Source organism: Felis catus, chromosome X (assembly GCF_018350175.1).
Source record: "Felis catus isolate Fca126 chromosome X, F.catus_Fca126_mat1.0, whole genome shotgun sequence".
Classification (NCBI taxonomy): Eukaryota; Metazoa; Chordata; class Mammalia; order Carnivora; family Felidae; genus Felis; species Felis catus.
In genome coordinates, this window is record NC_058386.1 from 122,978,915 (window position 1) to 123,006,143 (window position 27,229).

Below are 27,229 nucleotides of genomic sequence, written 5' to 3' on the forward strand. Positions count from 1 at the left end.
CAGGTGGCTGCTGGCGTTCCTTGCTGTGGCCAGATCACTTCAGTCTCTGCTTCCACGATCATGTTGCCTTCTCTCTGTGAAATCTCCCTCTGCTCCCTCTTATCAGGATATATGGGATGGAATTTAGGGCCCACCTGCATAATCCAGGATAACCTCTCCATCTCAAAGTCATTATCTTGATCACATCTGTAAAGTCTCTGTTAACCATATAAGGCGGTATTCACAGATTTGCAGGGGCTAGGACCCAGCCATCTTTGGTGAGCATTATTCAGCCTCCCATGCTATTTTGCGGCCCCAGGACTACTGATAGACACGTGGCATGGCCACCACTAGCCTGCGTTCAGGCAAAACGGTCCGACCACTCTGTGCAACACAGGGCAGGCTTTGCGAGCGAAGAGACCACCACCTTGGCACGTGTCCTATATCGTCATTCTAGTTCACCGATGGAGCCCTGACAGGGTAGAGTGTCTCTCTGTTTCCTGGAGCTTACATTTTTTTCTCTGCCCTTTTCTCTTTTTTTATGTTTATTTTTGAGAGAGACAGAGACAGAGCGAGGGAGGAGCAGAGAGAGACACACACACATAGAATCTGAAGCAGGCTCCAGACTCTGAGCTGTCAGCACAGAGCCCAACACAGAAGTCACGAACTGTGAGATCATGACCTGAGCCAAAGTCGGACACTTAACTGACTGAGCCACCCAGGCACCCTGCACCCCCCTCTGTCCTTTTCAACACTCTTCCCCTATAGACCTTCCCGTTGGAAAGTGACATATTATTTTGTGTTTCCTAGAAGGCGACATAATCCATGTCATCATGTTGTGGGCATTGTCTCTTTTAGTCCAACAGAAGCTGGTGGTGGGGGCGGGTACCATTACTTTAGAAAGGAACCACAATTCTGTGATTGGCTCAATGTGTCACATGTCATTACATAACTACCAGGCGTTCCTGTCAAGAAGCAATGGCGGGAATTCATACCCTATTGGCAAACATCTAATAATTTCTAAAGATAATTGGCTGAGATTGCGTTCTTTTTCGTGATAAGGGACGTGTCTGGAGTGAAGTTGCCCTCTGTAAAAATGTTCCTTCAGTTGAACTCAAGTGACCTGCTGCATTACCACTGCTACTTAACAGCCCTTTCTTCACAAGCACCTTAAATAAAAACTGTAAACGGGAGTTTGAGGAGATACTTAGAACGCTGGAAGAAATAAAGTTGCGCTAGTCATTTTAAAAACAGTGATTTTTGCACGAATAATTGATGTGCCATCAGGTCCCCTAACCTGTCCTTCTTGGGACTACTTTGTCCACTTATCTTTGGTTACTGTTTATGTCAACATGATAAAAGTACCTATTTTTAGGGGTGCCTGGCTGGCTTAGTCTGCAGAGCAAGCTACTCTTGATTTTGGGGTCGAGTGTTCAAGCCCCACATTAGGCATAGAGCTTACTGAAAAAATAAATAAGTAAAATGAAAAACCAGATCTTTCACTTACTCTTTTCCTTGAATTAGTGAAAGTGACCATAATACTTGACTGTTGCACAGCTGTTACAATTTGGGGAGCCCCCAAATGGCATCATGTAGGTGAACGGCTGATGAACGCATGAAAAGACAGGGCCCTCGTACACTGACAGTGGCAACGTGAAGTGGTACAATGGCTTTTGAAAACAGTTTAGCAGTTTCTTAAAAAGTTAAATAAGTACACATTAGAGTGTGAGCCAACCATTTCACTCTTAGGCATTTACACAGGATAAATGAACACTTAAGTCCCTAGAAATGTGTGTATGTGCATCATTCATAGTAATCAAATACGAGAAACAACTACATGTCTATCAGCTGATGAATGGATAGATAAAATGTGATCTGTCAATAGAATGGAATTTTTTTTGGCCTTAAAAAGGAAGGAAGGACGGATACAGGCAACAACATGGATGTACCTTAAAAACACACTGCTGAGTGCATTAAGCCAGTCAGGGTGCCTGGGCAGCTCAGTCAGTTAAGTGTCTGACTTTGGCTCAGGTCATGATCTCCCAGTTCATGGGTTCAAGCCCCATGTCGAGCTCTGTGCTGACAGCTCGGACCTGGAGTCTGCTTCAGATTCTGTGTGTGTGTCTCTCTTTCTGCCCCTCCCTGCTCATATTCTCTCTTTCTCTCAAAAATAAATAAACATAAAAAAAGACCACCTATTTTATTATTCCATTTATATAAAATTTTTAGTAAACACAGAACTGTAGAGAAAGAAAGCAGATCATTGGTTGCCAGGAGCCAAGGAAGGGAGCAGGGTTTGACCTCAGACGGCACACGAGACTTTTTATGGGTGATGGGTTGTGATGATGGTTGCACAACTGTATAAATTTACAAAACCTTACCAAACCACACACTCATGGGTAAATTGTATGGTTCGTAAAGGATTACTCCATAAACACCTAAATCATCCAAAAATGACATTGTGGCAATAAGTGTTTGTGTACATAAATTTAGTAGTACTTCTAAGTCTCAAACTTTTACTAGAAGGCCATCCCTGTATCCTTACATAACTATTCTACTAGTGAGCCACAGAGTAGTTCATATTTTGTCAAAGGCTCAGAGATGATTTCCACTGTATCAGGCCTTTAGGGTCTAGACCTATTGGACCAGTGATTTTTCTAAAATGATCACTGTTACAAGCTGAATTGTGTCTCCTCCCCCCCCCCAAATTCATATCTTGAAGTCCTGAGGTACACCCTCCCCGTCCCCCCCACCCTCCGTACTTCAGAGTATGACCTTTTTAGAAATAGGGTCAGTGCAGGTGCAGTTAGTTAAGATGAGGTCCTACTGGAGTAAGGTGGGCCCTTAATCCAGTAAGCTAGTAAAAAACTGTAATTTCACATTTCAGCAGTCTCTTACAGCCACCTACTGACTCGCGTGTTCTTTGCCAGCTTGTTTTGACGGGAGCCATTCAAGTAGCAGACAAAGTTTCTTCAGGGAAGAGCTCAGTGCTTGTGCACTGCAGTGATGGATGGGACAGAACTGCCCAGCTGACGTCCCTGGCCATGCTGATGTTGGACAGCTTCTACCGGAGCATCGAAGGGTTTGAAATACTGGTACAGAAAGAATGGATAAGTTTTGGACATAAATTTGCATCTGTAAGTAGACCATAAAGCTCATTTTTTAAATGTCAGATCACTGCCATTTGAGATGTAAAAACTAGTCATTAAACCACATATTTGCTTTTGAAAAGGAAAATCCGAGGGATTGAATGATAAAAATCCGAGGGATTGAATGATAAGGACTCTACAGGTGTGAAAACGTGTGATGCCTGGGGTCAGGTAGAAGTTGTTTTAGGAGACTTCTTTATCCATCTGCACTATTTACAGTTTGATTTGAAAGTAATACCAGAAGCCTGCATGAAAATGTTCACATTGACTTTGTGTGAAAGGAGGAGGATAGGGTGACAATTCTTTCTCAACTACTATTAGAGCTATTAGAGCCAAATACATTTTACAGAGATACTAGATTCTTATTATTCTGATACACACATTTCCAGTTCTCGGTTCCAGATATCCTTTGCATAACCCTTCTGAACAAGATCACTCAGGTGATGGTCATCCACATTTCCTAAGTAGTGTGAATAACATTTTCAAGTAGAAAGAATCATGGTTAATAAAAGAATAAATGGTGAGGCTTTTGTCTTGTTTTTAAGAGAGAAAGAACTTACTTTTAATGATAATGATAACACCCTTTTGGACCCAGCTTCAAGGCTTCAAACTTGAGGGTTGGTCCCTTTGTGCCACTGACATAACCACAGAGTCATCTGGCCCTGTCTTCCTGCAGCTGCCCTGGACTGGTACAGAATTCCAGTCAGATGAAATAGTTGGAGCACATGTGTTGGTATTGCTATTTTATAGATGTTTATATACTTGATTTCCACTAGTTCAAAATCGGCATTGGAAAGCAGATCATGGACTTGTATTGTCACATTTTGTGGGTTGTATGCTTTCTCAGTCTCGTGCCCTTAAATTATAACAAATCGTCTTCATCAATTCCTTTTAGAGAATAGGTCATGGTGACAAAAACCATGCCGATGCTGACCGATCTCCTATTTTTCTCCAGTTTATTGATTGTGTATGGCAAATGTCAAAACAGGTAAGGGATATATAGGATAAAGATACGTTTGACTCAGTGTTTAAATATTTTGTTCTAATATCTGGGATTTGCCTCATCTCTATTTACATTCGTATGTTAATAATCGTTGAAGCCGGATGATGGGTATATGGGGTTTGCAGTTTTATTCTCACTACTATTTATGTCTGGGATTTTCCATAATGTCTTAAAAATTCAATATCTAACTGCAGCATCTCTACTAACGGAATTGACAGTACATGTATAAAGGCATGTGTATATAGTTATGCCTGCTAACATATGACACCATAAATAATAAAACTACCCTATATGCCCTGTGCACCCAGGAGAACTGAGATAATTGGCTTGCTTTCCTATTTAGTTATTCAGTTATTTTATTTTGAGAGACAAAGACAGAGTAAGCAGGGGAGGGGCAGAGAGAGAGGGAGAGAGAGAATCCCAAGCAGGCTCTGCACTGTCAGCACAGGGCCCAGTGCTGGGCTCGATCCCACGAACTGTGAGATCATGACCTGAGCCGAAACCAAGAGTCGGAAGCTTAACCGACTGAGCCACCCGGGCACCCCTACTCGACTCTCCTTTAAACCCCTCAGTCCTGTGCACAGCACCAAGAAAAGAGCTGTAGGATGTGTGCGGATTATGCACCTCTTTTCAGTTCTGTAAGAGATCAGCCTCAAGTTTTCATGCTTTGTTGGCTTGTTTGCTTTTGTCTAGTTCCCTACAGCTTTTGAATTCAATGAACGGTTTTTGATTACAATTTTGGATCATCTGTATAGTTGCCGGTTTGGTACTTTCTTATACAACTGTGAATCTGCTCGAGAAAGACAGGTGAGTGGAAATGCTAATCGTTTTAGTTAAATGCGTCTGGTCTTTCCTGAAGGAAGAAGGAAAACAAAACGATAGCTTGGTTTGTGTGAAATGCAAATGTTTCTCATTTTTCACCACGGAGCCTGGGTGCTTTCACTTCAGCCAGGGCTTGTTGAGTGTCTGCTATTCAGTGCAGGGGTAAGACACTAACTTTGCCCTCAGAGAGTAGGAATGACTTTAAAGGTATGCAAGGGCTCCCTCCCAAAACACCATAAAAATGTCAGTAGAGGAAATTGTTTTAAAGGCATAAACCTACAAGAACAGGGAAGATGAAAAAGGAGATGTGGCAACCAAATTTTAGAAGCTGATAAGTTTGTAGACGACGTAGCTTGAGAAACTGAGTCTCAGATCAGCAGCGGGGGAGCCAGGAAGCAGCCCTCTTTGCACTGCCTAGAGTCCCAGATGACTCGGGTTTTCGGGCAGAGCGGAAGGATAAGACCACCCGAGGGTCTGTTGGGAATCAGCAATTAGCCTCCTCAGATCCCCTCCACTCTTCTGGAGCTGAGGACTCTGGCAGAGTGAGTCTCTGGGCAGGGGACCCGAGTGTCACCTGGGGGTGAGGCGAATGGAGAGGAACTGACTCTGAGGGCCGCAGCTTCTTTCCCCTACTGACTCCCAGCATTCTGGAAGCAAGTCTTCACGTTCCGGGAAGGAGCATGGAAGAACCTCTGTCGGTGAGGGTCGGGGGACAAAATGGAGCCCTTGGCCATTGTTGGTGGGGATGCAAAATGGTGCAGCCACAGTGGAAGACCGTGTGGTGGCTCCCTCAGAAGGCTAAACATGGAGTTTTCCTAGGATCCAGCAATTCCACTCCTACGTATTACCCAAGGGAAATGAAGGCAGAAGTTGAAACAAAAATTCACACACAGATGTTCACAGCAGCACTACTCACGATAGCTAAAAGGTGGCAACGACCCCAGGTCCATCAGCGAGGACGGGAGAAACAGAATGTGGTCTATGTATACTCTGGAATACTATTCAGTCATAAAAAGGAATGAAGTCTGGGTCCAGGCAACAGCATGGACAAACCTTGAAAACATGCTAAATGAGGGGAGCCAGACACAGAGGCCACGGATCGCATGATTCCATTTATTTGAAATGTCCAGAATAACAAGTACATCGAGGCAAGAAAGCAGATGAGTGTTTTCCAGGGGCGGGAGGGGAGAATGGGGGGTGCCTGCTTAATGGGTATGACGTTTCCATTTGGAGTGATGAAAATATCTCAGAACATGTTCCATGTGGAGTGATGAAAATATCTCAGAACATGATAGAGGTGATGGTGGCACAGCTTTTGTGAGTGTACTGGATTGTAGACTTTAAAATGGTGAGTTTTATGGTATGTGAATTCCACTTCAATTAAAAACAATCATCTCTGGGGAAACTGGCCCGAGAAGAAGGACCTAAAGATACCAACACCTACGGTTCCCCACAGTGAAGCTCAGCTTGACAAGCCTCATGATCCGAGAGCTTCCAGTCGGCTCTTCAGCCCTCCGCTCTTAAATTGTAGCAGACAGCCAGGAGTGAGAAAAAGCAGCGTGGAGAAAAGAGTTACCAGGTAGGGAGGGCAGAAACGCACACAAGCAGTCATCATTTAATATCCCAAGAAAGATCAGAAAATGTGTTTGGAAAGACCGTTTCGAGACCAGAAACCAACTTGAAATGAAACACATGATGTCCACAGAAATTAAAATCTCAGAAGAAGAGCTGGAAGAGGAGGTGAAATCTCCCAGAAAGACCATTAGAGATAGAGGTGGAATATGGAAACCAGATCACTCCTGGAGATCCAAAATCCACATAGTAGAGGTTCTAGAAAGAGAAAATGGGGAGGCCATAGAGCAGGAAATCACAGAAATAATTTGAGAATGTTTCCCAGAATTGAAGTACATGAGTTTCCACATTGAAAAGCCTGCCAAGGGCCCCAGTGCAGTGGAAAAAAATAGACCCCTACTAACACACATCTCCATGAAATTTCAAAACAACCGGGGACAAAGAAAAGATCTTCCAAGCTTCCAAAGAGAAAAGGAACAGGTTATTTGCAAATAAGCAGATTGAGAACACAAAATTGTTCAGTATCAGTATTGGAAACTAGAACTCAGTAGATCATTGCCTTCAGAATTTTATTTATTTTTTTTTAGAGAGAATGAGAGTGCACACAGGAGCAGGGGAGAGGGAGAGGGAGAGGGAGAGAGAGAGAGAGAGAGAGAGAGAGAGAGAGAGAGAGAGAGAGAATCTTAAGCAGGCTCCACGTTCAGTGCGGAGCCTGATGAGGGGCTCTATCCCACAACCCTGGAATCATGACCTGAGCCAAAATCAAGAGTCGGACGCTCAACCAAGCCACCCAGGCACCCCTACCTTCAGAATTTTAAAGGAAAATGGTTTCAACCTAGTATTCTCCAGCCACCAAACCGTCAAACAAATGACTAGGTAGGCCAAAGATACTCTCAGACATGCATGGCATCAAGACTTCCCTCCGACACCAGCTTCTCTCGAAACTGCTAGAGCGTCTGCTCCACGCAAACAAGGAAGAAGACTGGAATCCAGCTCAGAGAGAGGCAAGAGGGGGTGCTCAGGGCGAAACAGGAAAGAGATCATAGACGCGAGCTGGACACAAGACACAGAAGCACCCAGCGCAGCTTGCTTTCCTCCGAGGATCAGACTGTGAGCTCTGAACGTACAGTGTCTTGACAGAAGTTCGAGACGTTGGAGGAAGAGTTGGGGATTGGATTACTGGTAAATGCCAAGGAAAGTTAGCAAACGGAATAGGCAGTTGTTAAACCAAGGGAAGACGACAAAAATTGGGGAGAAAAAGTGACTATGTAGCCTGCCTGGGAAAAGCATTTGCTTCGCGATAGTGATCAAAACACTAAACGTCAGTCTCTTGAAAGCTGTGGGGGGGTGGGGGGTGAGACAGGAAAGAGACTGAGTGCCCGGAGCTGTTTAGCCCCCAGGTAGCAAGGAGGGCATGTTATCTAGAGATGTGGAGCTTAAGTACCAGGTAATCAAATCAACTTAAAAAAATCAAGCACAGTTGCTTGTGTGGAGAGAGGTGAGAGAGTTAATCTTTTTATAACAAACCTCGTCAGGCTACTTGATCTTTTAAACTATGTGCATGTATAAAAATAAAAACAAGCATGCAAATAAACACAACGCAATATAGATTGTGGCATCCGAAAGGTACAAATGAAGTTTTAGGTGGATTCCAAGGAAGGCAGACTTTTGCTGCCATTGTTATTGTTCACACATTAATGAAATATGCATGCTAAAGACATGTCTTCAGTTCCTGGCTTCAAGCTGTTCTTTTTTAGCATCCAGTTTTAGCTTATTGGTCCTTTCTTATTGAAGTCATTACTAGGAAGAATTTCACATTGTGCCATTGGTAATTTTAGTAGTTGTACCTTTTATTTCCCAAGCATTGGATTCTTCCTAGTTTATGCTCAAAATTGGTAGCAATCTATAATAAACTGCAAATGTGAATCTCTGTGTGGGATGATGGACACTGAATGAAAAAGTAAAGATTGAAGTCCGTTATCTAGGTGTTTTCAAATACCTGGATGGCAGCATATGATAAAGATTACACATCTGGATGGTTGCTTAAAATCACTTTATGTCTAGATACCAACTGTCAAGTAGGCACAGGTGAAGACCTTACAGTCCTAACAAATCTAAAAATGAAAAGAGCCAGCGGGATCTTGCGATAATTTTTCTTTCTGCTGAATTAAAAAGAACATACTGCCCAGATATGTGTTCATAAATGTTTTACCTCGCCAGGAACAGTCATTTTAGGTCAGTGAATTGCATTTAATGGTACAGCGTTCTGCACCTCTGTCTTCTGGCAGAAATAGTGGCTCTCAAGCTAGGCCATTATCTATGCAAATATCAGGAAGTGGTTGCTGGGCACTCACTGGCCCATGAGGCTTTTTGAGCCATTATGGGGATAATGTAAATGTGTGATTCAAGTTGAAGCTCAAATGTATTGCCACAGGCTGAAAAATGGTTCGCGTACTTGTGTGTTTTTACTTAGGCTTTCCACTTTCTCTTTCTCTACAGAAAGTTACAGAAAGAACAGTATCTTTGTGGTCACTGATAAACAGTAATAAAGACAAATTCAAAAACCCCTTCTATACTAAAGAAATCAATCGAGTTTTATATCCAGTTGCCAGTATGCGTCACTTGGAACTTTGGGTGAATTACTACATTAGATGGAACCCCAGAATCAAGCAACAAGTAAGTGAAATGACATTGTTAAAAGGCAGTGATGTGTATTAATTATTGCTTCTGGACTTAGATAATGTCATTTGGTAGTTTTTTTCAAAAATATTACGAGGGGGAAAATAGACAAAAAGAATACACTTGCTTTCAAATGCAGCTTTAATTGCTAAGCCACTTATTTTGATTGGCTTTAACTTATATTCCTATAAATAATACAATTTTGGGGGCGCCTGGGTGGCTCAGTCAGTTGAGCATTCTACTTCCACTCAGGTCATGATCTCACAGTTTGTGAGTTCGAGCCCCGCATCAGGCTCTGTGCCGACAGCTCAGAACCTGGAGTCTGCTTCGGATTCTGTGTCTCCTTCTCTCCCTGCCCATCCTCTGCTTGTGCTCTGTCTCTCTCTGTCTCTCATAAATAAATAAATAAATGTAAAAACAATTTTTTTTTAGATAGATAAATAAATAATACAGTTTTGGGGGCACCTGGATGGCTCAGTCAGTTAAGCGTCCAACTTCAGCTCAGGTCAAGATCTTGCAGTCTGTGAGTTCGAGCCCCACCTCGGGCTCTGTGCTGACAGCTCAGAGTCTGGAGCCTACTTCAGATTCTGTGTCTCCCTTATTCTGCTCCTCCCGTGCTTGTGCCTCTGTCTCTGTCTCTCTCAAGTAAATAAACATTACAAAAATAATACAATTTTTTTTACTAAAATGTAAACTGATTAGAAGCTCTGGAAAATTTTCGAGTTTTGATAGCCAAGGTTTTCCTTCAATTAGTGGACATTCTTGCACATCATAAGAAAATTCTTTCCAGGAAGTAGACTTAGATGATCGTTCAAAGAAAGAAAATATTTTCCAGTATCTACCCCAGGTGTATGTACCAGGTCAGCTAATATCAGAGCACATTTCACTGAGGGGCATGTCTTCTAAAATACAGATAAGTGATCCGTCAGTGGATAGATTGGCCATTTATCAATCAAAACGGGAAACTGATTTTTGAAGCAAAAGATTCCACATTTTGTTGGAGACACACTTGGGCTTCTCTATTCTCCCCCTTCTGCTCTGCTCCAAAATCAAAGAAAAGTACAGCCTGCGCTGTAAAGGCACGGAAGCACTGCCAGTTCATGATTTGTTTTAAGCGTGGTAAATCTTCAGTATTTGCAATTGCACTTTGTAAAGGTTTGCACGTTTTCCTGCAGTGTGGATGGCCGACTGACTACCTGTTCTCACAGGCCGGTGCGGCGTCAATGCCAGCTTTAATCCCTCTAGAAGTCGCAGGGCGACAGCAGGGCCCCGGCTCTGCGGTCTGTCTCTTCGATTGTTTATCCCACTCGGGCAGCTGGCCACGGGCCAGCCTGTGCCCTCTCTTCCCACTGGGGAATGCCCGCTCCTAGCTGGCACTCTCGTTTCAAGGTCTCTGCTGCTCACATGAAAGGCTTCTGCAATTCGGCAATGGTAGCAATGTGTAATCTCTCAGAAAGTGACAGATTCCAGGGCTGGAGAGCACTCGCTTGCTTAGTTTGGGATTTGAGAAGCATGTTGAGGGAATTTACTCAACAGTAGTTCTTGCATTTGAAATATCAAGTAAAGAGGAAATGGGAATTTTGCCAGGGTTCTGTTACAGAGGACATGTTCCTTTTCTAATTAGAAAATATTCTATAGATGTGCACTGTGTCTTGCACATTGATCCTTTTATGTATTTATTGTAGCCTTTTTTTTTAAACCATTAGTAATTAGAAAGTATCAACAATTTCTGTACAGATCCTTTAACATCCCCTCACCCATTTGTACTTGGAGAAACTCTTAAGATTGGAGGAATTTAGAGCAATTCATTTCTGAATATATAAAGGTGACAATTGGGTGACAAGTCAAGTTGGAAGAAACATCATTAGAATAACTTGCATCTCTCTCCCCTTATTTTCATAGAGCTTAGCAAAATGGGCCTGGTCCAGATAGGAACACAGATTTTTTGATAGAGGTTTCTGTGTTGAGACAGTAATTGGTCTGTATTATGATCTGTGAAAGTACTCAAAAAAGAAAGTAACTTACGCTTTCTCTGTAGATTTCTACATGTATCTTTGTATTTTCAGGGAGGGAGACACAGAGATTAAGAGGAGGTAGTGTCAGCCCCCAGGAGCTCCCAGGTTGATGGGGGTTCCCAGGAGCATAAGTCCATGATGATAGTGCTCAGGGAGAAATGTCATAATAGAAGTGTGAGTTAAATGCCTTAGATTTCCTTAAAGATCTCACGTAGAACATTATTTCATACAGAAATAGATTTAAATCTGATCACATAGGGCTTCTTAAATTACAGAATGTAAACCTAAAGAAATACACTTAACCACTTAAAAGTTAAGTTATTCAGTTGTCTGGCCCAGTGGGTACACACACCTTTACTGGGTACCTACAGCATTCAGAGCACTGCAAGTATCCCATCAGTACTGAAAGATACAAAAGCATATACTACATCCAGCCCCTCCCTGTGATGAGCTCTAGCCTAGAATAAGGCAGGGTTAGTGTGCTTTGCTTTTCTTTTTTCTTTTCTTCTCTTTTAAATGTTGATTTTGAGAGAGAGATTGTGAGCGAGCAGGGGAGGGGCAGAGAGAGAGAGAGAGAGAGAGAGAGAGAGAGAGAGAGAGACAGAATCCCAAGCACCATTAGCGCAAAGCCCGACATGGGGCTTAAACTCAAGAACTGTGAGATCATGAGCTGAACTGAAATCAAGAGTCGGACGCTTAACCAACTGAGCCACCCAGGCATCCCAGGTGTGTGTGCTTTTGAAAAGCAAAAGCCACCAACCTTTGCTATGACATAAAAATTTGGCAGAGTTGATGGAAAGACCAATACTTACATTAGAGGAGCTCTCCATAAGCAAATTCGGTACCTGTATTAATACGTGGGACTTGCTCATGCCGGAAGCACAAGTATTCAGTGAGTCCTGTTATAAACCTGAGTGGGGCCTTGGGCTGCTGGGGAGCTTCATATTCTACTTCGGGGGCCACTGTGCTCCCTACAGCTGTTAACCAGGCTGGCACTGGCAAGCTCACGTCTCTGCATAGCGATCGCCAGAGGTTGAGAACGAGGACAGTCAGATATGGACAGGCTGGCCTGTGTGGTGCTGAAGTCGTCTCCAGTAGGAGGGCCTGTCTTCTGTGCTGTGTCGACACTCTTTATTTCACACTCAGTCCCGAGTGAGAGGCCGTGGCGTGGCATTTATAGCCACTTGACTGTATTTAAACCTCATTTCTCATGGTTTTGTCTGTTGGACTCTTTCCTTGTATCCTCTAAATGGTTTGTATTTTTCTGTAGGCTAATGCCTTCTGGACATTTTGTACCCATCACTGGACTGAATTCGTTTTATTTCTAGTCATTTTTTTGGTCTACTCTCTCGAGTTTTCTAATTATACAGCCTTGTCCTCTGCAAAAATGAGTTTTACCACTGATTTCTTTTTCTTGTCTAATTGTGCTTGCTGGTACAATAACAAACTGATCCTCATAGTCATATGAAGAAAAGACAGTTTTAAAAATAGCCAAGACAGTTTTGAAGGAGAGAATCTCGAGAAAGAACTTGCCCTGAGATTCGAAAGGGTAGAGCCCAGAAACAGACTGTACAGGTGTGGGGCCCAGTAGGTGACACCAAGCAGAGAGGATGGACGGTTGATGGTGAACAGGCCTGGCACAGCAGATCAAAGTGGACGTGTCTAAAATGGAACTCTTCGTCCCCCAGAACCTGTGCCTCCTGCCATCTTCCCATCTCTGTTCTCGGCAACCCCATCCTAGTCACTCTGGCCAGAGACTAGGCAGTCCTCCTTGACTCCCTCCTCCCTCGCACCCCTTATCCAGTCTGTCAGCAGAGCCTGCTGGACTGGGCCCTCCGAACCTATAGGACTCTGGATACTCTGCACCAGTCCCCCTGCTGCTGGCCCCGTGCGGGCTGTGTGATGCTGCCTAGCCTTGTAGCTGGGCTCCCCGATCCCCACCCTTGCTTCCTTCTGGCACGTTCTCAACATGGTAACCAGAGCAGGCCTTGCAAAGCGGATCCCAGATCCCACCACCCCTCCACTCGGAAGTGTCCAGGGAACCAGTCTCCTCACCCGGCACCAAAGCCCAGGTCCCTGCAATGGCCTCTGAGGCCTGACGTGGCATCCTTCCAGCCCTGTCCCTCTTACACCGCTCTACTTCTCTTCCATAGTGTTCCTCACCTTTGAACACCTTCTGTAACTCAGACCTGTAGTATTCTCTGTCTGTCTCCCTCTGCTGGAAGAGAAATGGCATTAAAAACTGGGATTTGGGGCTCCTTTGTTCACTGATGGGTCCCAAGCGCCTGGAACAGTGTCTGCCCTCAGCTGAATACACAGAGAAAGATGGACAAAAGACATTACCAGGCCTCGCACAGCACTTACTGGGTATCAGGCGCTCTACCAAGCATTCCTGTTCCAATGCCATATGCATCTTTCTGGAAAACCTCGCGTTCTGCGGTTATGGTAAAAAAAAAAAAAACAAAAAAAAAAAAACAAAAAAACAAAACAAAACAAAACAAAAAAACCCAGGGTTTACAGGAAGAATAGGATTAGGAGGGAGGAGGAGACCTCTTCTGGCCTGTGGGCCTTTGTAACCAGAGCTCTAATGGAAGCACCAGTGCCACTAGAAATGCACGCACCATCACACATCTGTGGCATTTCATCTGGCCTCTGTCAACCACTCCTTGGCAGCCTGAATTGGGTTGAGTGGTCTCCCCCAAAAGACGTGGCCCCTCCGAACCTGTAAGTGTGATCTTATTTGGTAAAAGGGTCTTTAGAGATGTTACTAGGTTAAGGATCTGAAGATGCCATCTTCCTGGATTTGCAGTGCACTCTATATTGCGTGACAGGTGTCCTTGTAAGAGAAAACAGAAGGAGATTTGAGCCACAGACACTCAACGGGGAGAAGGCCATGCGAAAACAGGAGAGGTGGGAGGGAGGGACACAGTCACAAGCCAAGGAAGCCTGGAGCCACCCGAAGCTGGAAGAGGTCACCCGTCCCTGGAGCCTCCAGAGGGAGCACAGCGCTGCCGTTGGCCTGATTTCAGGCTGGTGCCCTGCAGGACTGTGAGAAAGTACATTTCTGCTGGGTTAAGCACCCCGCCACATTTTATGTTAATGTGTCATGGCAGCCAGAGGAAGCTCAGACACCATCTTAAAGCCCCGGGCTCGTGCTCCCTCCTTGAGGTACAGGTCCCAGAGGGCTTGTGCCCCTACCACAGCCCGCTGTCCTCCGCGTGTGGTGCGGGCTGCGGCCTGCATATCAGGCGTGTCTTCACAGCTTCCTTGTTGCTGCTCAGCTCAACACAGTAGGAACGCACTTGTATAGACTTTTTTGGCTTTTTTCTTAATGTCTTCATATATTGCTCAAGCTTTCTAGGAGCTTGCCTTTGATCTCCTCCAAACACGCTGGTGATGAGGGAGTCTTCGGTGGGCCACCCTACCGTGTATCTTGGTCTGGGTGCTGATTACATGAGTGTACGTATATGTAAAGGCTCACTGAGCTGAGCATTTTAAGATTCGTGCCCATTCCTGCCTGTTAATTTATACATCAGTACCAAGGTTTTGAAAGTTAGCATGCTGGGGAGATTCACACTCTGTTCCCGCCTGACTTCTAACCTTTGTACTGCCGCAAGGCCCCTGTCCATCAATGAAAGAAATAGTCCAAGCTGACTGTATTGGCTGACTTCACTCGTGCGGCAACCCTGTGAGGTCTGTGCTGGGGTTTTTTTTGTTTGTTTGTTTAATTTTATTTTTTATTTTTTAAAATTTCCATCCAAATTAGTTAGCGTCTAGTGCAACAATGATTTCGGAGTAGATTCCTTAGTGCCCCTTACCCATTTAGCCCATCTCCCCTCCCACAACCCCTCCATATTTATGAGTTTGTTCTCCATATTTATGAGTGTCTTCTGTTTTGTACCCCTCCCTGTTTTTATATTATTTTTGGTTCCCTTCCCTTATGTTCATCTGTTTTGTCTCTTAAAGTCCTCATATGAGTGAAGTCATATGCTTTTTGTCTTTGTCTGACTAATTTCACATAGCATAATACCCTCCAGTTCCATCCACATAGTTGCAAATGGCAAGGTTTCATTCTTTCTGATTGCTGAGTAAGACTCCATTGTCTATATATACCACATCTTCTTTATCCATTCATCCATCGATGGCCAGCCATTTGGGCTCTTTCCAGACTTTGGCTATTGTTGACAGTGCTGCTATAAACATGGGGGACCCTTGTGCGCGTGGCAGGGACCCTTGTGTGGATCAGGGCCCGTTGTGTGTGGGCAGGGAGAGCCCTAACGCCCGTCTGTGCTCTTTGCAGCAGCCCAACCCGGTGGAACAGCGCTACGTGGAGCTCCTGGCCTTGCGTGACGAGTACATCCAGCGGCTCGAGGAGTTGCAGCTCGCCGGCTCCGCCAAGCTCGCCGAGCCCTCCACCTCGCCGGCCGGCCCTTCGCCGATGATGCCCCATGTGCACACCCACTTCTGAGACGGGACCTGGGCGCCGCGGCGCAGCTCTGGGCAGAGGACGTCGTGGCCTTTCATCAGGGGCCTCTGTACAAAGTAGATTGAAATACTTGCCTCCATGTAGAACTGGAACTAACACGATCTTAAACTCTTAAATATGTGCCTTCTAGAATACATATTACAAGAAAACTCTAGCATCTACACGGCAATCAGAAGAAAGGAGCCAAGATGAGGTTTTGGAAAATGCTAACACCTTTCAAGAGCAGGTTTTGAGAGATTAAATTTAATTTACCTCTTTTGAAATACTATGTATACAATATCTATTTTGTGGGCTTAATTGGAACGACGTGATTTTAAACTAAAGTGAAAACCTGTGTTTGTGAAACGAATTTGCCTTAGGTTGCTCACGACAGTTGCTTTGGATTACCTAAAATGAATCCAAATGTGAAAGATGTTATTGCCAAAACCAAATTGAGCTGTTCTTCTGAGGCATCATCCAAAAGCAAGGTGTTTAAATAATTGCCAAATTTTATACCATCGTCAAGTGGTGACTTAAAGAGAAATAGCTGTGTAGATGAGTTTTTCATTAGTTTGAAATTTTAGAATATGAAGTGTTTTCCCCTAATTTTCAAGAGGAGCGTATTTTTATATTACACAGATGGGGCCCAGTCAAATAGGATTTGATTTTTTTTTTAACGTTTTGCCCGTTCTATTTTCTGAGTTCTTCTATGAGCTTGCCTAAAATTCTGACCCACTTTCCAGTTATGGAAAACCCCTCATATAGCACTGTTTGAGGATGGTGGGGGCGTTATGCTGCTGAGGTGACTGTTTTCGCAAACATCGCTCTAGTCAGACCAGCTTATCTGCCAAAGTGTAGGGTCGACCATCTCGGACGTATGAGCTGTTGCTAGAGCATCATTCTTTGAAATAAAAGCTGCAGATGTACATTTGTTGAGCGTATTCTTGAAAGTATTGTATTTCCATTTACATGGTGTTGGATGCCCTTCCCCGCAAGCGTGCATTAAACTGGTTCTACAAATTTTTACTTGAAGTGTACCCGGCAGTTTGCTTTTTCAGGTTTTGGGTTTTTTGTTTCTTTGTTGTTGTTGCTTTTTGTAGTAATAGTAGTAAATGAAATTGCAAATGCAGTTCTATTTGATATCTGAACTAATTCATTTAGTTAAGTATATTTGTAAAAGTTAAGGCTAGAGTTAAAACAATTACTGTTTTACAGTGATTTGTAAAGGACTATTTATAGCTAATATGGTTTTGTTTTCAATGAATTAAGAGAGATTAAGTATATCTTTGTAAATTATTTTATGTCCTAGCTTAATTGGTCTACCAAATAAGACATCTCAAATATAGTCGTATAATGTATAAATTTTGTATGTATAAGAAATTTTATTAGATGTTCTCTTGCTTTTTGTAAACGCTGTAAATATTTCATAAATTAACAAAGTGTCACTCCATAAAAAGAAGAAAGCTAATACTAATAGCTTAAAGGGTTTTGTGAAATTTCATGAAAAAGTTTTCATGACAATAATGACTAAAGTCCTGCTGTAATAAATATATTAACGAAACATAGCACTCTGTTTTCGGGGGTGTGACTGTGTGTGTGTGTCTTCTTTTCCTGGCTCTGCTACATATGTGCTTTATCTTACTAGAGACCTTACAGGGCTCTCCCAAAATTGTGACAATATGGGACATTTGAGTGTATTAAAAGTGCTGGGTTTTTTGTTTTTGTTTTTGTTTTTTTTTAGTGTTTATTTTTGAGAGAGAGAGAGAGAGCGTGAGCAGGGGAGCGGCAGAGAGAGAGGGAGACACAGAATCCGAAGCAGGCTCCAGGCTCTGAGCTGTCCACACAGAGCCCGACATGGGGCCCAAATCCACAAACTGGGAGATCATAACCTGAGATGAAGTCAGAGGCTCAACCCACTGAGCCACCCAGGCGCCCCTAACAGTGCCAATTTTAAGCCACAACCGTCTTTATTAAAGTAAGGAGAGCTTCTGCAAAAGAGCCAGGGTGCATAGACCCAAGACTTCAGACTGGATGCAGAACATAGCAGCTGCCATTGAGGGAGGCTAAGACATTGGTGGGAGCAAGCCATACGCGGTGTCCCTTTTGGTAAGAATTCAATGTTTTCTCAGATACAGCCAGTTGGAAATTACATTTGCATTCTAAGGATGCTTTTAATAGTTCTAGCAGTAAACTAAAATTAGCCACTTTTTAAAAATCTGAATAGGACTCTTAAAAGATCATGTCTCTTTTAGAACTGTATTTGAGATACTTCGCAAAGGTTCTGCCTCAGACATGGCTGTGTTTAGTCCTCACTACAACTCCATGGGCCACGTGGTATTTCTGTCATCCCTGTTTTCCACCTGACGAGAATGTCGTTGCTCCACGGATGCAGTGACCTGCCCAGAGTCCCACGGCATCAAAATAAACGAGTACAGGTATTAAACTGAATTCAATCTCTCTGGTGTTCCCAGTGAAGAGCCTTAGCTCTGCCTTCTGGAAGGAACTAGAATAATCCCTCTTCCTGGGACAGCCCTTCAAATAATGTGGAATCCTGTGGATTTGGGATCCTACAATAGTTTTTCCTAAGTGTAGTCCCAGCACTTTCTGATCTACTTTCGACAATGCAGCAAAGCTTATCCTTACGCTTTTTTGGCAGGAGTAACGACACTCTCCAAACCAGCAGACTGGTGGCTCATCGCCTGCGGCCCCCTCTATAGAACACAGGTTTGTGGCATCAGTCATTCGGGCAGCCCTTGTGGCATTTGGGGCATCAGGCAAAAAGCAGGCCTGTATCGAGGGAACGTAGTTCGATGCAAGAATTTTTCACAGAGTATGTACACCTGTGACTGGAGGACGTGGCCATCAAAGCAAAAGCGCAGAGCACACCCAAAGCAAATAGACGTATGCAACGTGCATCCCACAAACAGGATTAGCACATTTACAGAAAAATGCCCTGTCTGAAACAGATTGTGGTCGAATTGTTTTAGGTTCACAGAATCACTCACTGAAAGCACAATGCTGGAGTACCAAAGCTTGAAGTGAGTCTAGCCCACCAACATCTACTGGTGGGCTTCTAGTTTAATTAAGGAATTAGCAAAATCCTCTGTATTAACAATCAGCAAAACCAAGCCTCCTCGTTTCCTTATGAGGCTTAGATTCAGATGCAGATTAGTCCTTATTTGCAAAGGCAGTAACGGAACCACAACCACGTAGGGTTGCTACCGGCTACACATTTGGACATGACCGTTAAGTCCTAATAGTTTGTTTTCTAGTAGCTTTGGAGAACGTGACTTACTTGTTTACAGTGGGTAATACTCATGTGCTGCTGAAATCGACTGCATTTCATGCGCATGCCACAGAAATTAGAGAAAGCTGTTCACCTCGCTCGTTTCAGGAGTTTTATCTCACAGACTTGCCGTAGTCGGGGCGCGTGGAGACCCGGGCTCCCGTCTGAGCTCTGGAACTGCTTGTTGGATGGAAGGTGTGAGGTCCTCCCACCTCCCAGATGTTATGAGTCTGGTGGCCTGAAGGAAGCCTCAGTGGTCCATCTGTTCAGCTAAGGTATGGACTTCACATTCTCGAAGTTTCCTTACAATTCAAATGGCCCTTCCCAGAAAATGCATTGTAACCACTTGTGCACATACAAACTTTGTGGCCCAAAAGAACATTTGCCTCGTGTATTGGTGTCCTGTTTCTGCTACAAGAAATCACCACAAACTTAGTGGTGATTACAAGTCTGAAATAGGTCTCACTGGCCTAAGATGAAGGTATCGGCAGGGCTACGTTCCTAGTGGAGAGTCCTTTGCCTTTTCTAGCTTCTCCTGATTCGTGGCCAGTTCCCCTGTCTTCAAATGTCTGGACGCTGACTCTTCTGCGTGCCTCATTGACGTTTAAAGAACCCTGACAATTATACCGGGTGCACCCGGACCACCTTTTATCAGGGGGCATATGTGCCGAACGCTAGCTATCCAGCATCCCCATGACCTCATAAGATTGATAGGATGTATTTTTTTTGGTCATTTTATGGATGAGACTAACGCTCAGAGCCAGAAGTGCTTTTATAAAGTAAGGTCACTGCAACAAACACTGTGTACTGTGACCCAGACCTGTGCAGCTGGTTTTTACTTGGAAAGAAAAATGCGTCAAACAGTGGCCTCCTTCAAGGAGTGCCTGGCCTAGAGGGAAAACAGTTCAGTTGCGTGCTGATTCCCATGCAGGGTGCCGCCTGCGCTCACAAAGGCAGATGCCCGGGCTTTAGGGCCAGGATGGGGGGGTCAAGCAGAACGTCTTGGGAATGCTGTCAGAACTGAATCTTGAAAGGTAAGTACGAGCTTGGTCACATCTGTCTTCAGGGAAATGTACATTCAAACTACAGTGAGATACTATCCTGCACCCATGTATTGGCAAAACTTTTAAAAGTCTGACAGTCCCCAGCGTTGAAAAGGTTGTGGGCCGATAGGAATTCTCATGCAGTGTTTCTACTCTCAGGTATATAGATGCCTCTGAGAAATGAGAACTTCTAGGCGCTAAAAGACACGTACAAGAATATTCACAGCAGCATTATCTCTAATGCCCCTCGCCCCCAAACTTGAAACACCTCAAATACCCATCTACAGCAGAGCAGATGACTCTCATAAGCATGCTGATTGCAAGAAGCCAGATACTCTTCCAGTCACGTAAGTTCAAAGCCAGACCAACGTCTTGTTTGGGCACGTCTGCATGGTGAAACAAAGGGAAGCAAAGAAATGGTCAACGTAGAAGGGAACAGTATGAATAGCAGCATCTGGTACTTAAATGTGGTGCAGTATGTACAGAACCCAAAGAAAATTGGTGTTCCCGGATTGTAAAGTGCATGGGACCAGGAGAAGATGACAGAGAAGTAGACAGGGGCTGGTCAAGAAACTCCCTTGGGGCCATGTTGAAGAACTGCTATTTTCTTCTCTAGGCTGTAGGAGCCACTGAAGGAGTCCACCGGGGCAGGGGAGAGGTGTGATAAAATGTGAGCCGCTCTCACAGCCAGTGGAGAGTGGGTTGTACGGTGACGAGACTGGGGACAGGCCAGTTTGAGGCTCTCGTGCTTGACCAGACGTGGGCTGGTTGGGAAGAAGAGGTGAGGTTTTGGTTAGGGGAATGGGGTGGCAAGTGGTAGCATTTCCAGAAATAGGGACTGTCTGAGCGGAGGAGCAAATGGGGGGCAGTGCTGAGGCCCGTCTGGGGCGGGCGCCCAGGATGTGGAGGAGTATGAGGGCCCGGGGCTCACAAAAGGAGTCGGACAGAAACACAGATTTGGGGACAAAATCATGGAATGCATGCCCATCGCCTGTGCAAGCGAGTGAAGAAAATGACGAGCCCCAGCTCCAGCTTTTAAGGGGCAGGCTGAGGAAGAGGGGACCCAGCACGAAATGGAGGGTAAGAGAAAAGAGAATTTCAAAGAGCAGGTGCTTAGTGTGACAGGGCCAGTGAGTTCAGAATGAAGGCACGTCCGGTCAGTTTGGACAGCAGGCAGCCCCGTTCCCCTATGACAGTGAGTTAACAGTCGCTGGCTCAGCTCCTGGCATCCAGTTTGAGAAACTCTGTCCCAGTTTCCAGTTTGAGAAACTCTGACTCTGGCGCCAGGCTGAGGTGCTGTGGCTCGTGTGGTAGCAGGGTAATGGCTCCCCAAAGATGTCTACGTCCTAATCTCCAGACCTGGGCATCTGCGAGGTGCCGCAGCAAAGGGGAATTACGGTGGCACCTAGAATTAAGGGTGCCACTTAGATGGCCTGGAGATGGAGCTATCATCCTGGATTGTCGAGGTGGGCCCAGTGTGATCACAAGCGTCCTTAAAAGTGGAAGAGGGCACACCTGGCCATTGCTGGCTTTGAACATGGAGGAAGAGGCCATGAGCCAAGGAATGGCATGGCCTCCAGAAGCTGGAAAAGGCAAGGGAACAGATTCTCCCCCTAGAGCCTCCGGAAGGGACACAGCCATACTGACGCGTTGATTTTAGTCCAGTGAGACCTGTGTCAGACTCCTGACCCCCGGAACTGTACGAGAATAAATGCATGCTGGCTAAGCCTATAAATAAATCTGTGTTCGTTTGTCACAGCACCAGGAGGAAACTAATACAAGGAAGACAGAGAATCTGAACGGGGTGGGGGTACCGTGCCTAATTATTTCCATTTTCTTAATATCAGAGGACTGGAAGCAAACTCAAAACGGCCCAGAGCAGAGCAGGGGGAAGAAGATGAAAACGTTGCTGAGAAGTGTGGGCTCTGTGCTACGTAGCCCGAATGTATTTCACCGCCCGAGTTCAAAAATCTCAGGCACCAGTCTTGTGGCGCCCCCAGGTGCTTGACAGAAGGAAATGCAACACTCCCTAGAAGACCGCCTCTAAGAATTCTCACAAGTCATTTTCCAAAGAAAATGAGCAGTTCACATTAAAAATGGCAGAGATAGAAAGCCCTCAGTGAAAACCAACTTCACTAGCACACCGCTGGATGCAGGTTATAAAATTACCAGGGATGTTATCTTTAAAGAAATAAAATCTAAGTGACCATGGGTTTGGCAATGAGGGTTTAGAGACAACACCAAAAGCCCAACCCATGAAAGAAAAAACTTGACATGATGGACCACGTTAGAGTTAAAAAAAAACCTCCACTCTGTAAAACACACCGTAAGAGAATGAGAAGACGAGGCATGCAGTGGAAGAAAATATTTGCAAGACCCACCTGATGAAGGACGGTTATCCAAAATATGCAAAGAACTCTTAAAAGTCAACAATAAAACAAAGCGCCCAATTAAAAAGTGGGCAAAAGATGTGAACAGAACACCAAGGAAGACAGGAGGCAGCAACTAAGCACTGAAATAACACATCACTCATCATGCAGTCAGCTTCCTGTGCAACACCTTGCTGTTGTACTGATGGAGACTTTGGACAAGAGGATGCTTAAAATACTGACCTCGACACCTGTAGGAGCGGTCCCTGATACAGGGTCTTGTAAGGGGGATTCAGTCAAGTGCAGTGTGGGTCGTGAGCCTCTGCACCACTTTGCAAGCGATTTCTCTCAGCTTCGAATCCACCTCTGTCCTAATGGAGGTGGGCTGTGTAAATACTTCTCCTTTACCAACTGATGCGATGTTAATTCTTGTCGGTAGAGGGTGCTGGAGAGTTGCTGGGAGAGAAGGGGGTTGCCCTTCCCCTTCTGGTAGCCTCACTTGCTAGCCTCCTGCGAAGCAAGGCTTCGTCCACGGCTTGGCTCCTGCGCGTGTAGTATCTTCTGAACTGGCTCCTGCGTGTATTAAGCATGCCCTTTATTGTCTATATTCTGATGCTTTGCTGTCTGGTGCCTTGTCCCCCCTGGACGGACCGCCCCGTTCAGGGTTAGCCAATTCCTAGAGGCAGTAAATAACTGTTCTGGAAACACGCTTTACAAACGTAAAGCAACCAATCCAGAGCCCTTATCCCCAACCACCTCCTTTGTCCAAAGACTTTCACATTCCAGGCTACTGTGCCCCTGCCGCAATCACCCCAGGGCCAGGTACCAGGCAGCTAGGGAGAGCCCTGATGCCCCAGAGCTGGCCGAAATTACTCAAACTAGTCAATCCTAAGCCTGTTTGCCCTGCCTTACCCATCCGTTCCCTTACAAACCACAATAAAGGCTCTTGCCCACAGTCCCCCCCACCCCCCACCCCCCGCCTTGTGACTGACCCTGGTACCGTGTGGCCTCCAGTGGTGAGACATGTCCTCTCCGCTTGGGATCTCTGAATATAAGAAACTGTCGTTCAGGAGCCATCATGTCTTTACTTCCTAGTGAAACTGTCAAACTCCAATCCCCTTAGCACCTCTCCCCGTTAAACTTTCCCTGTTCAAGTGGCAGTGTGGTTTCAGTCTCCAGATTGGACCGTGACTGGTACAGTTTACTAGCTCCCATAATCATTTTTTTTTTAATTTTTTTTTCAACGTTTATTTATTTTTGGGACAGAGAGAGACAGAGCATGAACGGGGGAGGGGCAGAGAGAGAGGGAGACACAGAATCGGAAACAGGCTCCAGGCTCTGAGCCATCAGCCCAGAGCCTGACGCGGGGCTCGAACTCCCGGACCACGAGATCGTGACCTGGCTGAAGTCGGAGGCTTAACCGACTGCGCCACCCAGGCGCCCCTCCCATAATCATTTTTAACCACCTTTTCTTCAGGGAATGTTTGAGAGGGGGAGTTGTGGTTTTTCTTGGTGCTTTGCAATGGAGACTAAGCACCTGTCTCCAGAATGCCATACAAAGCCCAAAGGAGCTGAACAAAAGTGTGGAACTTCCTGGGCGCCCATCTCCTGAATTAGAAACATTCCAAAACTACTTGTGCGTTGTCAGAAGGATGATTTGCATCTCTGCCGCAGACGATTAACTGAAGGAAGGCTGTTTATACATCCTATCTTCCTAATGAGCCAGCATCCTGTGTCCTAGAACTGAGTTTGAACGGTTTAGAAGATTATTACCACCACGAGAAAAAAAATAACTTCACAGGGAATCTGCAGGTTTATGTTTTACTGTTTACTGCCCAATATCCACAATCGTTTAAAAAGAGAATTTCAGGAAATTTATAAGTATATGACGAAGATGAAAAAAAAAAAAAAGCGAGTTCATCAGGGAAATGAGAAAACAAAAGGAAGAATTTAAGCTTTAAGATTTTATACACTTACCAGAGGCATGACACGTATTTGTTTCTAAAGTTTTCAGCATAAATAAATAAATAAACAAATAAATCCATGTTTTCAGCAAAGCACAGATGACACGATTCGTTTTATAACTCACAGTGTCCCTCAGTTGAAAATTAAATCAGCTGTTCCAAGAACAACTGTTCGTGTTACTGAAACCAGGGGTCTTGTGACTCTTTAATCCAATCCACTGGATTTCCTCAAGTTCCATTTTGTCCCAGTTGAAAACCAGTAATCTTACGTACGGCCACAAAGCCTAGGGCAATGGCAGGCACATATTAAGCACTTGATAATGTTTAAGAGAATGAATGTACAAATGTCTAGCTATTTCTACTAAAGACACAAATGCTGCCACGACAAAGTTCTTGTAAAGTGATAACGCCACGGCAATGGCAAGACATTCAGAGGGACCTTGGGATTTGAACGCACTTGTTCCCCCCACTACCGTGTGAACACCTGTCCTAGGTCAGGCAAGGCTTTGAGGGTACGTAAAGAAGAGCTCTGAGGAGAGGGGGATGGGGACAGAGCTGACTGAGGACATGTGGCGGTAGGGACATGCGGGCGTGTGTCACCTTGTAGGCACGGTGGCTCCCTGTCCCGAGGGCAATCCGCCAGAGAAGGGGGTGCTCGGGAGCCCCGACCACTCGGGACGTGTGGGCAAAGCCAACAAGGTAAATCTGCTCAGGGCTCAACATTGTCCACGTGAACATTAAGAGTGCTTCATCTAAGAAAAAACAAACCACCAAACGACTACTTCATCTACCCTGACAAGTGAGAGACAAGGTTTTATAGTTGTCGTTAAATAGTAATAGCTTATGTCTGCATCACGCTCACAATTAGGTACCAACTAAGTGCTAAGTGCTTTACATATATTAAAATTCATGTAACTGCCACCGTAAGGCTAGGGTAGCTGTGTTAACAGTGGTAGTAGGAGTGGCAGCAGCAGTAGCATCAGCTTTTGCAGCAGAGGAAACTGAGCACCGAGAAGTCACTTCCCCAACATTAGCCAGGGGCCGCGTGGTGGAGCCAGGTTTGAACCAAAGCAGTGTGGCCGGGAGTCTGTGTTCTGGGACACTATGCCGCCTCGCCAAAGGATTCAGAGTCCTGTGAAAGCAGAACATGGTAGAATGTCTTTCTCGTCCCTAAACAAACATATCTCTATTCATCAATGTTTACCGTCTAGAAATTTTCAGCCCCTGATTGCACCAGGCCAATTACCCATGCCATTTCACGGTTGGGAAGGGAAATGGTTCATCCCTGTACGATATCTGATATTTTAGCTTGTATTTGAATATCGTAACTTACCATTCAAAAGATTCGTAACACTCACACAGAGTGTTAAAACCCACTGAAGGCCTTGCGAAGGCCATCCGGCTTCGCTCCCCGGCCCCCCTGCTCCGCACTCTGCCCCGGGAATGGGAAGCCCCGCTGCCCGCAGCCTAACTGTGCCCGCGCCTGGCTGCCATAGGTGGCAAAGAGATCGCATGCTTTTCTTCCCACTTGGTTGAGCCTTATGGGGTAGTGTTCAATGGAAACAAGTCCTCCAAACTCTGCACAATGACTAGGTCAACAGAAGGCCTAACATTTGCTCTAGAAGCTGGAAGCTGATGCATAAAGTCCCTACTTGGCAACCAACCATATGTTGCTTCCCTGGCAGTGGCGGGGGGGGGGGGGGGGGGGGGGGCAGGGCCCTTGTGTGCTTTGGTTTTGGTTTAGGTGGTTTTTTGTTTTTTGTTTTATTCTACTGGTGCATGCAATTCAAAAGTCTGGGACTAACTGGTTTGAACTCAGTGTCTCCCTTTCTTCCCCCCAGTGATGGTTCATTATATGTATCAATTTGGGCCATAGGGTGTCCAGATTTCTACTTAAATGTTATTTCTGAATGCGTCGGTGAGAGTGTTTCTGGAAGAGATTAGCATTTGAATGGCCAGACTCAGTAAGGAAGATGGCTCCCCCCACTGTGGGTGGGCACGGCCAATCCATTGCCGGCCTGAATAGAACAAAAAGGCTGAGCAAGACTGAACTCCTCCTGCCTGACCTTTGAGCCGAGACATACATCTTCTGGTTCTGAGGCCTTTGTAGGACAGCACCGGCTTTTCCAGGGTCTCCAGTTTGCAGATGGCAGATCTGGGACTTCTCAGCCTCCAGAATCGTGTGACCCAATTCCTCATAATAAATCTCATTATACAGAGACAGAGACAGAGACAGAGACAGAGACGGAGACAGACTCTGTTTCTCTGCAGAAACCTAATACACCCTGCAGCCAGTTCTTACCCCTCACCTCCAGCTCCAATTGTCCCAGGAGAGTGTGCTCATCAATTCCATACCAAGTCCACATTGCTGAGTCCAGGGAACACTCCTCTGCCCCATTTTACCAGTGTCTCAGCACCACTTGACACTCTGCATCATGCCTTCCTACTTAAAACTATACTCTTTTCGCCCCCTGGACCCCTCTACCCTGGTTCTTTTCCTTGTCTCTGAAGATGACTTTCTCTCTCCCTCTGGGTTCCGTGATAATCTCATCTGCTTGACCTTGCCCTTTTCCTGACTGCTTAAATGTGGCTGCCTTAGGCGGGGTTTGATGAAAGTGTTTACTGAGTGAGCCAGAAAGGATGTCTCTGAGACATGCTTAGCCGGTTGAAGCCAGTGGAGTCTCCAGAGTTTTCAGAGTATGGAGTCTCTGGATGACAGTTTATATGGAGACGAGCACCTGACATAAGACATTTCATGTCAATATCAAAGACCGATGATGGGTGGTGGAGATGATGGGGCACCGGGCCAAAACCTCCTAAGCCACCCTTCAGCCCTTCCCATAATTTTAAACCTAACGCTGAGACCTTCTGGATAAACCTGAA

General features: G+C 45.2%; 1 protein-coding gene across 6 annotated transcripts in view; it reads left to right on the forward strand.

The window, feature by feature from the left end:
• MTM1 (myotubularin 1) overlaps positions 1-17,249 on the forward strand; it is a 98,254-nt gene extending 81,005 nt beyond the window's left edge. For all 6 annotated transcript variants that reach the window (XM_023249466.2, XM_023249467.2, XM_045050411.1 and 3 more), the window contains 5 exons: positions 2,910-3,116; positions 4,024-4,116; positions 4,825-4,938; positions 9,025-9,201; positions 15,520-17,249. In XM_023249466.2, the coding sequence (XP_023105234.1) occupies positions 2,910-3,116; positions 4,024-4,116; positions 4,825-4,938; positions 9,025-9,201; positions 15,520-15,687 (759 nt within the window). In that variant the 3' untranslated portion in view covers positions 15,688-17,249. The remainder of the gene's footprint in view (positions 1-2,909; positions 3,117-4,023; positions 4,117-4,824; positions 4,939-9,024; positions 9,202-15,519) is intronic.
• The last annotated feature ends 9,980 nt before the right edge of the window (positions 17,250-27,229 follow it).